General features: G+C 51.3%; 1 protein-coding gene across 2 annotated transcripts in view; it reads left to right on the forward strand.

The window, feature by feature from the left end:
- Slc68a1 (solute carrier family 68 member 1) overlaps positions 1–15,351 on the forward strand; it is a 15,686-nt gene continuing 335 nt past the window's right edge. The window contains exons 1-9 of one of the 2 annotated variants that reach the window (XM_075974279.1): positions 1–85; positions 5,559–5,801; positions 6,218–6,300; positions 7,105–7,557; positions 7,638–7,761; positions 8,752–8,848; positions 10,636–10,807; positions 10,882–11,075; positions 13,007–13,236. In XM_075974279.1, the coding sequence (XP_075830394.1) occupies positions 5,634–5,801; positions 6,218–6,300; positions 7,105–7,557; positions 7,638–7,761; positions 8,752–8,848; positions 10,636–10,807; positions 10,882–11,075; positions 13,007–13,236 (1,521 nt within the window). In that variant the 5' untranslated portion in view covers positions 1–85; positions 5,559–5,633. Of the gene's footprint in view, positions 86–5,558; positions 5,802–6,217; positions 6,301–7,104; positions 7,558–7,637; positions 7,762–8,751; positions 8,849–10,635; positions 10,808–10,881; positions 11,076–13,006; positions 13,729–15,351 lie in introns of those variants that run through there. The other variant, XM_075974280.1, reaches the window with a different exon arrangement.

The raw sequence follows: 15,351 nt of genomic DNA on the forward strand, positions 1-15,351 counted from the left end.
GCCCGGGGCTGCTAGCGCGCAGGCGCACTGGCTGGCACCTGGCTCCCGGCAGCCACGGAATTAGGCATCTCCTGCCAGGATTGCGGTGAGCTGCTGGCCCGCGGCCGGGAAGAGGGGGCAGGAACCTACCGGACCTACAAACGACAAGCCCAAGGGTGGGGCGGGGATGCTTTGCGGTGTGAGAGTCTTTGGGACAATTTGCGGGGTTCCTTGCGGAATCAGATTGTGGATTGGGAAATTCTGGGGTCAGGAGGAGTTGTGTTCAAGGGGTAAGCGTAGAAACCCTGCAGAAACTGTTGGGGTAAGGAGAGGGGATGCAATGTCCAGGGTGTCCCCAGAAGAATCTGAGTTCGTGGATGCGATGGTTCAGGCCGGGATCCACACACTGACCTGATGGCCCTTAACCCTGGTGGCACATTTGGGAAGCCTGAAAAAATTATGGTGGGCATCACCTCCAGCGACCCCAATTTAGTGGTCTGGGTAAGGCCTTGGTGTTTGAGAATCAAAAATCAGGTGATTTTAACATGCAAACATAACGAAAACCACTACACGTATTTCTGAGTAAAAACTTCCCGGTTGATGCCCAGTTCCTCAGGGACTTAAGTGTTCTGTGATTCTGAGGTGAATCGGTGACTTTTGTGCCAGGATAGAATTCTGTGAAGGAGGGAGAAAGCCCCATTTCCCGCCCGAGGAGTGTCAACCTGTTATTATGGGGGAGAGAGCAGGGCCCTGCTGCAGCTCTCCTAGGGCTTCCCTGGCCGGGCTGTGAAGATGCCAAACACGTGTGAAACAAGGAGCTATCAATCCAGTCAGCTGCTCGCTGAGAAAATGGCATGCCTCCTGTTTACTTTGCTTTTATGCCTCAAACTTCCACCTGTTCATCTGATAGTCCTTCCGGGACAGGCAGGAAATAGATTTGCTCTCTGCGCTCCACAGATGTGGGGATAAACTCCGACGTCTAGTTGGTGGTAATGTTCAGCCTTGACCTAGTACAGCGAATACCACCTTACTTAGTAGCTTCTCCCCACCCCCCTGCTGTGGTCACTACAGACGAAGGCCAGAACTTCCCAGAGAAGCCACAGCCACCCTCCTGTCCACATTCCAGGCCCAGCCTGGTTTCCTCCCCCAATTCCGTTAGGGACCCCTACCTGGGCTCACCAGGGCTTGCTGGGAGTTGCGGTCTTTCCTGTTCTTTATCTCCCAGGAACCTTGGGGCGTGAACTGCCAGGGGGAGGGATTGGCCAGTCGCCAGAGGGCTTCTTAAACAGAAATGCTTCCGTGGTCTCTTACCCTACTCAGTTGGTGCCATCATCTTGATAGAATCTTTTGGAGGCTTACCAAAGGCCTTTTATCTCGTCTGGCCTCTTTTACTGCCGGGACCATGTTCTGCCCATATTGTTTTCTTAGCATGGTGTTGTGCCCTTGGAGAAAGTGTAAAAAATGTTTCAATGCTCCCCTCTGTATAGCTGCAGCCTTGGTCCGCATGTATCTCTCAGAGGGACAGTGCCTGCTCCAGGTTGCTGTTTTTCCAGTTCCCATAGCCAGCCACAACACCCAGTTGCTGTGTGGTAGAGGAGTTTGGGAGGACCACGATGAGATTGGCCTAGCCTTGCCCTTAAGGAGCTTGTGGGCTGGGGGAGATAAGGAACCCGAGGTACTTGAAAAGGTGGCTGAGCCTGGAGGTGAAGACCTGGCCTGGGCACTGGCTGAGCAGGATTCCGCCAGACTGTGGAAGGGGTGCTTGGTGACGTGAGAAGTGTTGAGGTCTGAAGTCAAAACCGATTTTGAGCCGTGTCTCCGGCACCTCGTAGCTTGTGACTGTGGGCCGATGATTTAACCTCGGACTTCAGAGCCTTGGTTGCTTCTATAAAATGTGGATGGGAATAGTAACTGCCCTGCGAAGGAGTCGCTGTAGTGGATGTGGAAGCCAGGCCCGTCCTAAATGTCCGGACACATGGGAAGGCAGGGGATGCTGCAGGCAGCGAGATGCATCCATGCTGAATACTGCAACGCAGCTCAGCCGGGTGTGGGGGTATAAACCTGTTATCCAGCACAGGGGAAGCTGAGGCAGGAGGACTGCCACAAGTTTGAGGCCAGTCAGGTCAGCACAGGTTACATAGTGAAATCCTACCTCAAATAAACAACAAAAAAGACTTTAGTTCAGCCTGGTCTACAAGAGCTAGTTCCAGGACAGGCTCCAAAACCACAGAGAAACCCTGTCTCGAAAAACCAAAAAAAAAAAAAAAAAAAAAAAAGACTTTAGTTACATACTTGTCAGAGGGATGCCTAACTGGTCCCTAACTGATTTTTTTAAAAAAGAAAACATTTTATGTATGTATGTGTCTGTGTGTGTGTGTGCGTATATATATATATATATATATATATATATATATATATATATATATGTTGTTGGTTGTTTTACTCTTTGGGGTCTTTGGGGGCCCATCACTCAGTTCCCAAATAAGTCACACACGAAGTCTTTGTATTGGTCTGTCCTGTCCCTTTAAGAGACAAGCCCTGCCAACTCCCCCACACACCCCCTGCCACTGCCACCACACCCACCACCCACTGAGGCAGGCAGATCATCCTTCTTTCCTGCAGTTCGAGCCCTTTCTTTCTGGCTCTCTCCCAAAGAGGTAGCTGCTGCCATGACTCCTCTCCTCTCCCCCTACTCTCTCTTCCTTCCTTCCCCCCTCTCTGTTTCTTTCCTTGTCCCCCTTCTCCCTCTCTCTCCCCTTCCCTTCCATAACCCACTAAATAAATATCCAACCTCACTCTGTATGGCGTGCCTATCCGTCTGTCTTTTACCTGCCTGCTGCAGCTCCTCGTGAGACTGGCTACTCTGTCTCTCTGTCTCTCACCTGTTGTTTGCCACCATGCCTGTCTCAAGAACATTTTGTTGTTGTTGTTGTCAAGATTTATTTAGCTTGGTGGTGGTGGCGCACGCCCTTAATCCCAGCACTGGGAGACAGAGGCAGGTGGATCCCTGTGAGTTCGAGGCCAACGTGGTCTTCAGAGTGAATTCTAGGATAATTATGGCTGTTACACAGAGAAATCCTGTCTTGAAACCCCCTCCCACAAAAAAAGATTGATTCAGTTTTACCTGTATGTGTGTTGCCTGAGTGTATGTATGTGCAACATCTACATGCAGGAACCATGAGGTCATAGGGCAGTAGGTCCTCTGGAACTGGAGCTGGCGTGTGGATCTGGAAACTAAACTGGGTCTCATACAAGAACAATGATGCTCCTAACCACTGAGCTATCCCTCCAGCACCTCCCTCACCTTCCATCTTTATACTGGTCCCGTGGATCAAGCACAGGTCTCAGTGCTGGCACAGCAAGTGCTTTTAAACACTAAACCATGTCCCCAGCTCCCAGCTGATTTTAAAGGTCACGAACCCGGCCAGAGCTGTTGTTTATGGAGCCTCCTCCGTGTCCTAGGCTCTAAGCTTGCTGCTTGTTTTCTGTTCATTTTGCATTTAGACCCCACTTTAAAGGAGTTGGTATCAACTTCCCGCTGGCCCAAGGCCACCCACTAGGCCATTCTCAGGATGGGGCCTCCAGCTCTTGTGCAAGGGAGTGGTGAGCCTGGTTGCAGGTTACAGTCACAGGATCTGCAGGCTTATGCACCTAGAACAATGTGGGCTCCGTGCTATACTTGGGGCCTCTGTTGGCTTGTGGAGCGGATTGAGGGTGGGAAGACCAGAGGAGGAAGGCTGTTTGCTGATGGAGGAGTGGAATCTGGAGGGGAAACAGGGAAAGCTCCGACACACCCACCGTCTTCCTCCACCTGAGGTCTGTGACTTGTGGGGGGGTGGAGAGATGTTCTTCCCCAGAGTTCCTTCTGTGTGTTCTTGTTTGCGGGCTTCCTCTCTGACTCCTGTGTCTATGTTTTTCCTCTACTTCCCTTACTTCAGAAAGCACCCTGAGTTCTAGGATATTCTACCAGCTCTGACCCAATCTTCTTTAAGAAAATGCTAAACTTGGGAGTAGAGGCAGACAGGTCTGGGAGTTCCAGGCCGTCCTGATCTGAAGTTCCACTGTCTCGAGATAGCAAAGGCCAAATTTTGAGCATTTGCCTGTGCCTGGTGTGGTACTCAGGGTGTCCTGAGTATTAGTTTAAGGCTTGCTGTAGTCTGGTAAGGACAGCTCTTATTTGCCCATCCTGCAGATGAGCAAGTCGAGGCGCAGTAGTAGTAAATGACTAAATTTACTCAGTAGTAGTAAATCTAGTAGACTAGATTCACCTGTAGGAAGATGTAGTGATTTGAACCCTTTCCCTTCTAAGGGCAAAAATCACCAGCCTTTGAGGTCTTCTAGCCTGGCCTCAGCATGGGTTCAGGGAGGTTCTCCTCCGGTGACAAGAGCCAGTCTTTGAGTAGGAGTGGCCTTTGGCAAAGGCTGTGTTTTGAGAGGGACAAAGTTACTGTTCTATTGCTGGGCAGAGACACCATGACCAAGGTTTGCTTACCGTTTCAGAGGCTTAGTCCATGGTCACTGTGGTAGCGAGCATGGCAGCGCGTAGCCAGGCATAGAGCAGTAGCTAAGAGCTACAGCCCGATCCCCAGGCAGAGGAAGAGCCTAGGCATGGCTTGGGCTTGTGAAAACTCAAAGTGACACACTCCCTCAACAAGGCTACACCTCCTAATCCTTTTAATCCTTTCAAACAGTTCCACTCCCTGGGGACTAAGCATTCAAAAATAGGAGCCTATGAGGGGCATTCTTATTCAGACCGCCACAGTGCCGGGGACCTAAGTTATGGATAGTAATGGAAGTGATAGTTTGTGTTGTGCTCCCAAAGGTCCTGAAGCCACATTTTCTGTGCTATGTGTGTATTTGTGTGGTCCGGGCAGTGGTGGCACATGCTTTTAATCCCAGCACTTGGGAGGCAGAGGCAGGTGGATCTCTGAGTTCAAGACCAGCCTAGTCTATAAAGTGAGCTCCAAGATGGCCAAGGCTACAAAGAGAAATCCTGTGTCGAAAAACTAAAACAAAACAAAACAAAAAAGGTGTGTGTGAGTGAGTGTGTCTCTGTGTATGTGTGTATGAGTGTGTGTCTGTCTCTCTGTGTATGCGCATGTGTGTATTGAAACAAAATCTCACTATGTAGAGGAGAGGAACTAAGGTTACCTTGACGATGCTATGAGCACACTGCCCAAACCCACCGTGGTCGTGTCTAGACAGTAGCAGGTGTACAGTGGGCTGAGCAGCAGCCCCATAACGTGAGCAGGCCCGGGACTTGGATGCCCACTTTCTCTTCCCATGGCCATCTCAGTTTCCTGGACCAGCTCCAGAGTGGTGGCCTCTGGCCTGGATTGTTTCTGCCCTGCTTCACTGGGAATTCCCCAGCTTTGTTTTAGATGCAAATTCCTCACAAAGGAAATGAGTTTAAGAAAAAAAAAATTTCGGTGTCAGGGCTTAAACTCAGGAGCTGCTGAGCTACAGATCCAGCCTAGGATGAGTTATTTTATCTTATGGGTCGTTAAACGATTCAGAGGGCTAGACTGGAGAAGGAGTTGTTCCTGATCCTTGTTTCTGACTGGCTTCTTCTTCCCCAGAGACGAGCATGATCCCACTGCCAACGTCTGTAAGCCCTCCTCCGTGCTCCTGGGGCTGAGGCTTGGCCAGCAGCCATGAGACTAGACTGGCCCCAAGCCTGGCGGTTGGGCCTGCCCACAGCCGTGGTATATGGTTCCTTGGCCCTCTTCACCTCCGTCCTGCATAACGTGTTCCTGCTATACTACGTGGACACGTTTGTCTCCGTGTATAAGATCAACAAACTGTCCTTCTGGATTGGAGAGGTAGGCCAAGCATGGCGCAGCCAGTCGGGGTGGGAGACTAGACATCGGGTTTCCAGGCAGACAGAGGAGCTGGGTTCTGTCCCAGTGCTAGGCACTTGGGGCAGGCTGTGTTGTTCAGCAGGACTCAGCCAGAAAAGCTGGCAGGGTCTTAATGGCTCTTCAAGAGAATTCTAGCTCCTGACCACTCACTGCCTTAGGTGTCCACAGTTGTATATTCATATATAATGTAGCCAAATGCTTATCTGCTGGATACACTTACCAGCAGCCCTGGTCACGGGGGTTTGATGTGTGTACCAGCCAGGAGAGGGGCTTTGCCGGCTGGAAGCGCTGCCATCTTTGGGGAAAGTGCAGAGACTAGAGTAGGGAAGCCTGTGCTGTTGTGGGTGCAGCCCACCTTCCCTTCTCTCTGCTTGCAGACTGTATTCCTCCTCTGGAACAGCTTCAACGACCCCCTCTTTGGCTGGCTCAGTGACCACAAGTTCCTCAGCTCCCAGCCCCGGTGTGTGTCTTCCAGACGGCGCGTCACTGCTCGCATCTGGGGTGGGAAACGGAAGGGACACCGGTTGTGGTAGGAGGATGGCTCGGCCAGGGGGAGGGGTCGACCCTAGTGACATGTGTAACACGAATAATAAAAACCTAGAGTCAGAAATTGGGGTTCAACCCGAAAACCATAAAAGCAAGACAGTTAAGCCACAAGAGAAGTCTGCCCTCTATCAAGGCTGGGCGACCACAAGCTAAACAGACTAAGCCTCTCTCTCCTCCCATTTTACATTCCCTCTAGTGCTGAAATTAAAGGTGTGTGACTCCCTAGGACTGGGATTAAAGGTGTGAGCCGCTACCACCTGGATTTGTTTCTGCATTGGTCTTGTGTAGCCCAGGGTGGCCTTGAGCTCACAGAGATCCACCTGCCTCTGTCTCCCAAATTCAGGGATTAAGGGTGTGTGTCACCATTGTCTGTCGTCTAGTGACTTTATCTTTGCCTCTGGTCTTCAGGCAAGATTTCTCAATCAAAATACAAATCATATGGCTCATGACACTGCCATTTCTAATGCACTTCCTTACCACCACCAGCCTGAGAATCAGTATCTCATGGCTCTTTGGTCATCAGCCATGACAGGCTGGGGACAGACAATGGGCTGAGGAGGAGGTGGATGACTGGGAAGCTGTGCTTCTTAAGTCTCAAGTCGGGCTTGGGGTGTATCTTGGTGTGAATTCTTCCATTCCATCTCCTGGGCCCAGCCAGGGGAGCTAGGGTCTGCTCAGGCCCAAAGGTTCCTTCCTAACGCCTTCTTCCCTCTGACAGGTCGGGAGCCGGGCTCTCCTCCAGAGATGTGGTGCTGACCCGGGTGAGGGCTCTGAGCTGGCACGGGCCCTTGTTGGCATTGTCATTCCTGGCCTTCTGGGTGCCCTGGGCCCCTGCTGGCTTGCAGTTCTTACTGTGCTTGTGTCTCTATGATGGCTTCCTGACCCTCGTGGACCTCCACCACCACGCCTTGCTGGCCGACCTGGCTCTCTCTGCCCACGACCGCACCCACCTCAACTTTTACTGCTCCCTCTTCAGTGCGGCTGGCTCCATGTCTGTCTTTGCCTCCTACGCCTTTTGGAACAAGGAGGACTTCTCCTCCTTCCGTGCCTTCTGTGTGGTACTAGCTGCTGGCTCTGGCCTGGGCTTCCTGGGGGCCACACAATTGTTGAGGCGGCGGATTGAGACCACCAGAAGGGACAGGGGGTACTCAGCCATGGTCGTGGATAGCAGGTGAGTCACCAGCCTTTGCTCCCTAGGGTCCCCTGGCCCACTCTGGGCTAACCCTGTCTTCTCCTCCCCTCTGCCCACAGCGTAGGTGAGGAAGAGCCTCTGGTGGGTGGTGAGGAAGCAGGCAGCATCACCTTGGGCCAGTACCTCCGGCAACTGGCACGCCACCAAAACTTCCTGTGGTTCGTGGGCATGGACCTGGTACAGGTATGGGAGCTGTTCCCTCACCCCTCCTTCAAGGGTACTTCGAGATGGAAATGCAGGAGCCCTCCTTGGGTTTGATGGTAGGAAGGTTGGGGAGTTAGGAGACCTAGGTTCTAGCACTTTCTGTGCTCCTTAGTCACCCCCTTGTGTGATTGCCCCCCATTCCCATAGTGCTGAGCCCAGGGCCTTGGATGTTCTTAGGTAATGACTCTACCACTGAGCTGCAGCCCTGCCTCTCTGTGTGATCTGAGGCAGTAGGTCTCAGCCTCTGAGGCTAATCCTGTCTTCATAATGTAAAGACTCAGACGTACACACACACACACCTATTTATCTGTCTATCCATCCATCCATCCATCCATCCATCCATCCATCCATCCATCCATCCATCCATCTATCTATCTATCTATCTATCTATCTATCTATCTATTTATTTATCTTTGGTTTTTCAAGACAGGGTTTCTCTGTGTAGCTCTGTCTGTCCTGGAACTCACTGTGTAGGCCAGATTGGCCTTGAACTCACAGAGATCCACCTGCCTCTGCTTCCCAAGTGCTGGGATTAAAGACGTGTCCATCACCATCCAGCAAAACTTGTATTTTTAAAATACATTTTAAACACAAAAATATATTCATTATCTTTATACCATGAAAACTTAAAAATTGTTCTAGTTGCTATCTAACCACGCCTTCAAACTTTTAGTAAAATTAGGTAGGCCACAAGGAATGTTACTTAGGTTTGTTCTGGTAAGTTCCATGTTTGGTGGCATGGGGAGAGAGGCCAGTGCTCACCCTTGCTCTGAGGCTGGGGCTGCTGTCCGCCTGCTGGCTGTGCCCCGGTGAACTCCCACTATTATGTTCACCCTGAGGCCCAGCGCTGCTGCCCCCTGCTGGCCGTGGCCATGAATTCCCACCGTTCTGTGCACACTTGGCCCTGAGGCCCAGCGCTGCTGCCCCCTGCTGGCCCCGGCCTTAAACTCCCACCCTTCTGCCCCGCAGGTGTTTCACTGCCATTTCAACAGTAACTTCTTCCCTCTCTTCCTGGAGCACTTGTTGTCTGACCACATCTCTCTCTCGACAGGCTCCTTCCTGTTGGGTAAGTGAGGCCAGCAGCTTGCACATCCTGCTCCCAGTTCTGTTTCCCTGGGTGGAGGTCTAGTGGTCCTCACCTTAGTCCTCATGATGACGGTGTACCCACGGGACGTGATGCAGGGCATTGCCAGTGTGCCGTTTGCTGAACGGGCTTGGGTTTGTTCTTCAGTCCTTCTGAGCTACATTTGTTTTCTTTCTTTCTTTCTTTCTTTCTTTCTTTCTTTCTTTCTTTCTTTCTTTCTTTCTTTCTTTTTTAAACAGGGTTTCTTTGTATAGCTTTGACTGTTTTGGAACTAGCTCTGTAGACCAGGCTGGCCTAGAACTCACAGAGATCCACCTGACTCTGCCTCCCGAGAGCTGGGATTACAGGTGTGTGCCACCACCACCCAGGCAAAAAAATTATTTGAAGGAAGAAAAAAGAGATAAGTTAAAGTATATGAGAGGGGTTTGGGGTGTGGAACCTGTGCGAGGCTCTGCTGGACTACATTACCCAGCACCACATAAACATGGCATGATGATACACATCCGGAATTGACGTACTCAGGAGGTAGGAGGATCAGTTCAAGGTCAGCCTAAGCTACACAGCAAGGTACACGCTAGCCTGGGCTACATGAAACTCTGTGTCAAAGCAATTAAAATAAAAAGAGGTTAAGCAAGGCAGTGCAGGCCTTTAATCCCAGCTCTCGGGAGGAAGAGACAGGCTGATTTCTGAGAGTTTGAGGCCAGTATGGTCTATATTATGTGTTTAGTTACAGGCTAGCTGGGGCTACATAGTGAGTTCCTATCTCAAAACAAAAACAAAATAAAATAGGTTGGGTGTAATGGCACATGCCTTTAATCCTAGCACTTTGGTGGATCTCTGAGTTTGAAACCAGCCTGCTCTACATAGAGAGTTCCAGGACAGCCAGGACTACACAGAGAGAATCTGTCTCAAAAATAAAAAATAAAGCTGGGTATGGTGGTTAGGACTATAGTCCCAACACTCAGGAGATGAAGGCAGGAGGATGGCCAGGACTGTAACCCCAACACTCAGGAGATGAAGGCAGGAGGATGGCCAGGACTGTAACCCCAACACTCAGGAGATGAAGGCAGGAGGATCAAGAGTTCAAGACCATCTGGAGCTGCATGGCACTAAATTCAAAAGCTAGAAGAAAATAAAGTGCGCGGGAGTCTGTCTATGAGCCCTGAGCAGATACAGTGCCGTTTATATGAAGGGAGTATGTCTGTCTATGAGCCCTGTGCAGAGACAGTGCTGTTTATATGAAGGGAGTCTGTCTGTCTATGAGCCCTGTGCAGAGACAGTGCTGTTTATATGAAGGGAGTCTGTCTGTCTATGAGCCCTGTGCAGATGCAGTGCCGTTTATATGAAGGGCTGGCAAATCTGCAGATTTTGCTGTGCATGAAGGGCACTGGAGTCAACCAAATAAATCCCGAGGGGCTGTAATACCTACCTCAAAGGGCTTGGGCGTGAAAAGTAGGCAGGGTGGTGGCTCAGCAGTTAGCACCGGTTGCTCTTCTGAGGGCCCGAGTTTGATTTCCATTTACCCACAAGGTGGCTCACAGTTCCAGGGGACCCAATGGCCTCTTCTGGCCTCTGCACAGATATACATGCAGTCAAAACATGCATCCGCATTAAATAAAAATTAAGATATGATACTAAAGCGTGCAGAGTGCAGGCACTTTTGGTAGACAGTTAATGCAAATCGATTCTGATTGTTCCGATGTCGGCTGCCGACCACCGCGGAGGATGTGGCATTGCTCCTGAAGAGGCAGGACCTCTTCCCTCCCCAGGCATCTCCTATGTTGCTCCTCATCTCAACAACCTCTACTTCCTGCCCCTGTGCCGGCGCTGGGGTGTCTACGCTGTGGTGCGGGGCCTCTTCCTGCTCAAGCTGGGCCTTAGCCTCCTCATGCTGCTGGCTGGCCCTGATCTCCCCGGCCTGCTTTGCTTCTTCATTGCCAGGTATGCCCCGCTCACCCTTGCCCCCACACCTCTGCGTCCACCCCCCTCACTCTTGCTCCTCTCTCCATGGACAGCAACCGTGTTTTCACTGAGGGCACCTGTAAGCTGCTGACCCTTGTGGTCACTGACCTAGTGGATGAGGACCTGGTGCTGAACCACCGGAAACAGGCAGCGTCGGCTCTCCTCTTCGGTATGGTTGCTCTGGTGACCAAACCTGGCCAGACCTTTGCCCCACTGCTGGGCACCTGGCTCCTCTGCTTCTACACAGGTGAGGCTCCTTGTCCTATGAGCTCTGGTTCTGGTGAGGGAGGCAGAAGGGCTGTGCCCAGGCCTGCACTGCCTGGGGTTGATGACCCTTGTTGGCACACCCTTCACGTTTTCAGAAGTTCATTGATTCCCCCAACAAATCAGCACAGACGTCTGTATAGGTTGGCTCCCGTATGTAAGGGAGGTAACAGTGGTAAGACAGACAATATCTTGGCTGTTGTGGAGCTTAAATTCTAGACAGGGCAGAGTAATTAAGCCTTTAATCTCGGCACTTGGGAGGCAGAGGCAGATGGGTCTCTGAGGCTAGCCTGGTCTACAGAGTGAGCTCCAGGACAGCCTGGAGAGAGAAACCCTGTCTTGAAAAAAAACAATTCTAGGGCTGGAGAGATGGCTCAATGGTTGAGAGCTTGCCTGCTCTTCCAAAGGTCCTGAGTTCAATTCCCGGCAACCACATGGTGGCTCACAACCATCTGTAGTGAGGTCTGGTGCCCTCTTCTGGCCTGCAGACATACACACAGATAGAATACTGTATACATAATAAATAAATAAAAATAAAAGAAAAAAAACAATTCTAGACAGGGAGAGGGGTGGACAGGGTGTCGCATGGATTGGATTTTCAGTGTGGAGTTTCAGGCCAAGAGGCGACATGGTCTGACTGACGTTTTGAAGTTCACTGTCGCTGCCCTGAGGAGTACATACAGCCCAGGGTGGTCAGTAGCACGGAGACGTTAAGGAGACGGCAGAGGCTATGGAAGTGTGGACCAGGGAGATGGCAGGTGGGGCACTGTGGAGCTGAAGTGGCACCTAAGGACAGGTGTGAGTGAGGGACAGCTGAGGACCAACAGATACGGCAGCGACACTCAGGAGAAGGGAAGAGTGTGAGCGAATATTAAGAGAGATATGGTTTGAGGCCAGCCTGGCCTCATAGTGCGCTCCAGGTCAGCCAGGGCTACATAGGGAAACCTTGTCTTACAAAGCAAAGCAGACAGGAAAAGAGCTACGGTGGGAGCGGGCCAGATGGCACACACCTCTCATGGCAGCAGAGGAGTCACCCTCAGCCACATGCCGACGCCGAGAACAGCACAGGTGCATGAGACTGGTTTTTTGTTTCTCAGGAAACAGAACGGTGCTGGGGTCGTAGCTCAGCTGGAGAGCACTTGCCTAGGATGCACGGAGCCAGAGCCGGCGGAGCCAGAGCCGGAGTTTGACTCCTAAAACCCCACAAACTCGCTGTGGTGATGGACACCTGTAATCCAAGCGCTCAGGGAGTGGAGGCAGGAGGATGAGAAGCTCAAGGCCATTCTTGACCATATAAGGAGTTTAGGGCTAGTCTGGGCTAGATACCCCAACAAGATGAGGAGGAGGAGGAGAAGGGAAGGAGGACGAGGAAAGGAAGAAGAAGCCCTGCATGATGGCACTTGCCTTTAATCCCAACATGTCAGAGGCAGGAAGTGAATTCTGTGAATTCAAGGCCAATTTGGTCTCCATAGCAAGTTCCAGAACAGCCAGGATTACTTAGACCCTGTTTCAAAAAAAAGAAAAAAAACAACAAAAAAAATAAAATAAAAAATAAAATATAGCTGGATAGGTGGTTAGGAATTGTGGCATATACCTATACCTATAATCCCAGCTACTTGTTAAGGCTAAAGCAGGAAACTACAAGACTGAAATCACTGTTTAATTTTTTTTTTCCCGAGACAGGATTTCTCTGTGCTGCCCTGGCTGTCCTAGACACTTTGTAGACCAGGCTGGCCTTGAACTCACAGAGCCTCTGCCTCCTGAGTGCTGGGATTAAAGGCGCGTACCACCACCGCCCGTTGTTTTAACTTTTTAAGTATGGTTTAGGACACTTACCTGTACTGCCTGAGATGCCTGTGGACTTTGGAGGTGCAGCTGGGCTGACCACGGTCCTTCTGTGTGTTCTCACCGTAGGTCATGACCTTTTTCAGCAGTCCCCAGTGATCGTGGGGAGTGTCCAGCCGAGGCCAGAGCCCCCAGCCCCGGCCCCAGCACAGGCTGCGACACTCCGCCAGGGCTGCTTCTACCTGCTAGCGCTGGTGCCCATCACCTGCGCGGTGCTGCAGCTCTTCACCTGGTCCCGGTTCACGCTGCACGGGAGACGCCTCCGCATGGTCAAGGCCCAGCGCCAGAACCTGGCACAGGTCCGAACGCTGGACATTAAGATGGTGTGAGAGCGGTTGCAAAGCCACTCTGCTGAGGCCCTTGCCCCCGTCTCAGCAGGAACCTCTCCTGCCGGCCAGCATCCTACTTCACCTTCGCTGGGTGCAGCTCAGAGAGCAGGTGGCTGGGGCCGCGCCTGGGGAGGTCTGCCCTTCACTAGCTGGCTGATTGAGCTCGGGCAAGGGCTGGATTGTATGTGCTCAGGAACTGAGGCTCCTGTGGGGCAAGAAGGAAGGAGGACCAGAAAGGGCAGGGGGAGTGTGGTGCACAAGGAGGTGCTGGGGTCCTGGAGCTGGAGCTGGCAACTTGGTGGCTTCAGGAACTTCTGAGATTGTGCTCCTTGCCTCTCCTCGTGTCATTTCTCCGAGGCTTCTCTGCTTCAGTAGGAAGTAGCATGGCCTCTGTGCTGTGGGCTCCCCAAAGCCCAGCAAGCCTCCAAACTCTAAAGTTTCGAGTAAAGCCAGTCATTCCCACTCCTGAGGTCTGTGCCCTGTGTGTGGGGAGCAGGCGCACAGTGTTGGTGGGGGCTGGGAAGTACCCCACGAGCATTTTCCTAGCTATACTGGGACGGAAATGCAAATTATGAGCTGGACCTGGTGATTTGTGCCTATAACCCCAGTGTTTGGAAGGCTGAGGCAGGATTGCCTCAAGTTCAAAGCTAGCCTAAAAAAAAAAAAAAAAAAACAACAAAACACTCCCACCACCACCACCACCAAATCAGCCCAGCAGACTGCTGGGTGATCAGGCCTGGAGCCAGTTACCTCTGTGCGGTTCCCACACACCATTGCGGACAGTTGTCAGAAAGGAGCTGCTGCCAGGCCAGAGGCTCGCCACCCTGAACTCACCTGAAGAGCTTCTGAAATACCCTGCCTGAGTTTTCGCCCAGATTCAGACTGGGTCTGTACTGGCCGTGGGAGCTTTTGTGTGATGCAAACCTCTGGGGGTGATTTTCCTCACTGTAGGACCGTCGCAAACTGGTTAGCAGTGTCCTGGGCCTCCTCTACCTACCAGCTATCAATAGCATCCCCAGTCTCCAGCTGTGATCACTGAACAAGTCCAGATGTTTCTAGATGTGTCCCATGGGCAGACTGATCCTAAAGGGAACCTTCTGCTCTAGGCCAGTGGTTCTGAGGGTCTGCACAGGGGATCAAACTAGGCACATGGCCCAGCCAACAAGCAGTCGCTCTCTCAAGGTTATTTTCGCTTATGTGTATTTTTGTGGTTCTGACAGTCTTTCTGATATGGATGATAAAGCAGCCATACCTTATACTTATTGGGGGAGAGTAAACATTTGTTAGGTATCTGCCAATTTTCTTTCAGACACAGGTTTAAATTATTTATAGTTTTTTGAGTGTAGCCCTAGCTGTCCTGGAACTCACTCTATATAGACCAGGCTGGCTTCAGAGATCCACCGCCTCTGCCTCCCTGGAGTGCTGGGATTAAAGGTGTACACCACCACACCCAGATCCCTTAATTTCTTTTTTTTTCCTTAACAGTTCTGGCTGTCCTGAAACTCGCTTTGTAGATCAGGCTGGCCTCGAACTTACAGAGATCACCTGCCTCAGCCTCCCAAATGCTGGGATTAAAGGTGTGCGCCACCACTGCTCCACATCCAATTTTTAAAAAGAACAAATCTTTATTACATTTGTTTGAGTATGTATGTGCACTGTTGTGCATGCGGAGGTCCGCGCTCAGCTTGCTGCGTGGAGTCAGTTCAGGTGGACAGAAGTGTTGGTGACTGTCCTTTCTCTGCAGTCATCGGAATGGTTCAGGCTCTTCAACCATTCCCAAATGCTTTGCGTGGGCAGGTGAGGGGCACTGAGGGGTGAAGGCAAGGTTTCATGCATGCTAGGCAAGTGTTCTACTGAATTGTAAACACCAACTGTCTTTGAGACGGTCTAAGTGTGGAGACTCAGAACTCACTCTTTAACCCAGGTAGTCTTTAAACTTGAGATTCTCCTGCCTCGGTTTCCTGAGCAGCTAGTGTTACAGGCCTAGGCTATACATGAGTTTTAAGAACTCTTTTTCTGCTGGGCAGTGGTGGTGCATGCCTTTAATCCCAGAGGCAGGCAGATCTCTCTGAGTTTGAGACCAGC

Source organism: Microtus pennsylvanicus, chromosome 5 (assembly GCF_037038515.1).
Source record: "Microtus pennsylvanicus isolate mMicPen1 chromosome 5, mMicPen1.hap1, whole genome shotgun sequence".
Lineage (NCBI taxonomy): Eukaryota > Metazoa > Chordata > Mammalia > Rodentia > Cricetidae > Microtus > Microtus pennsylvanicus.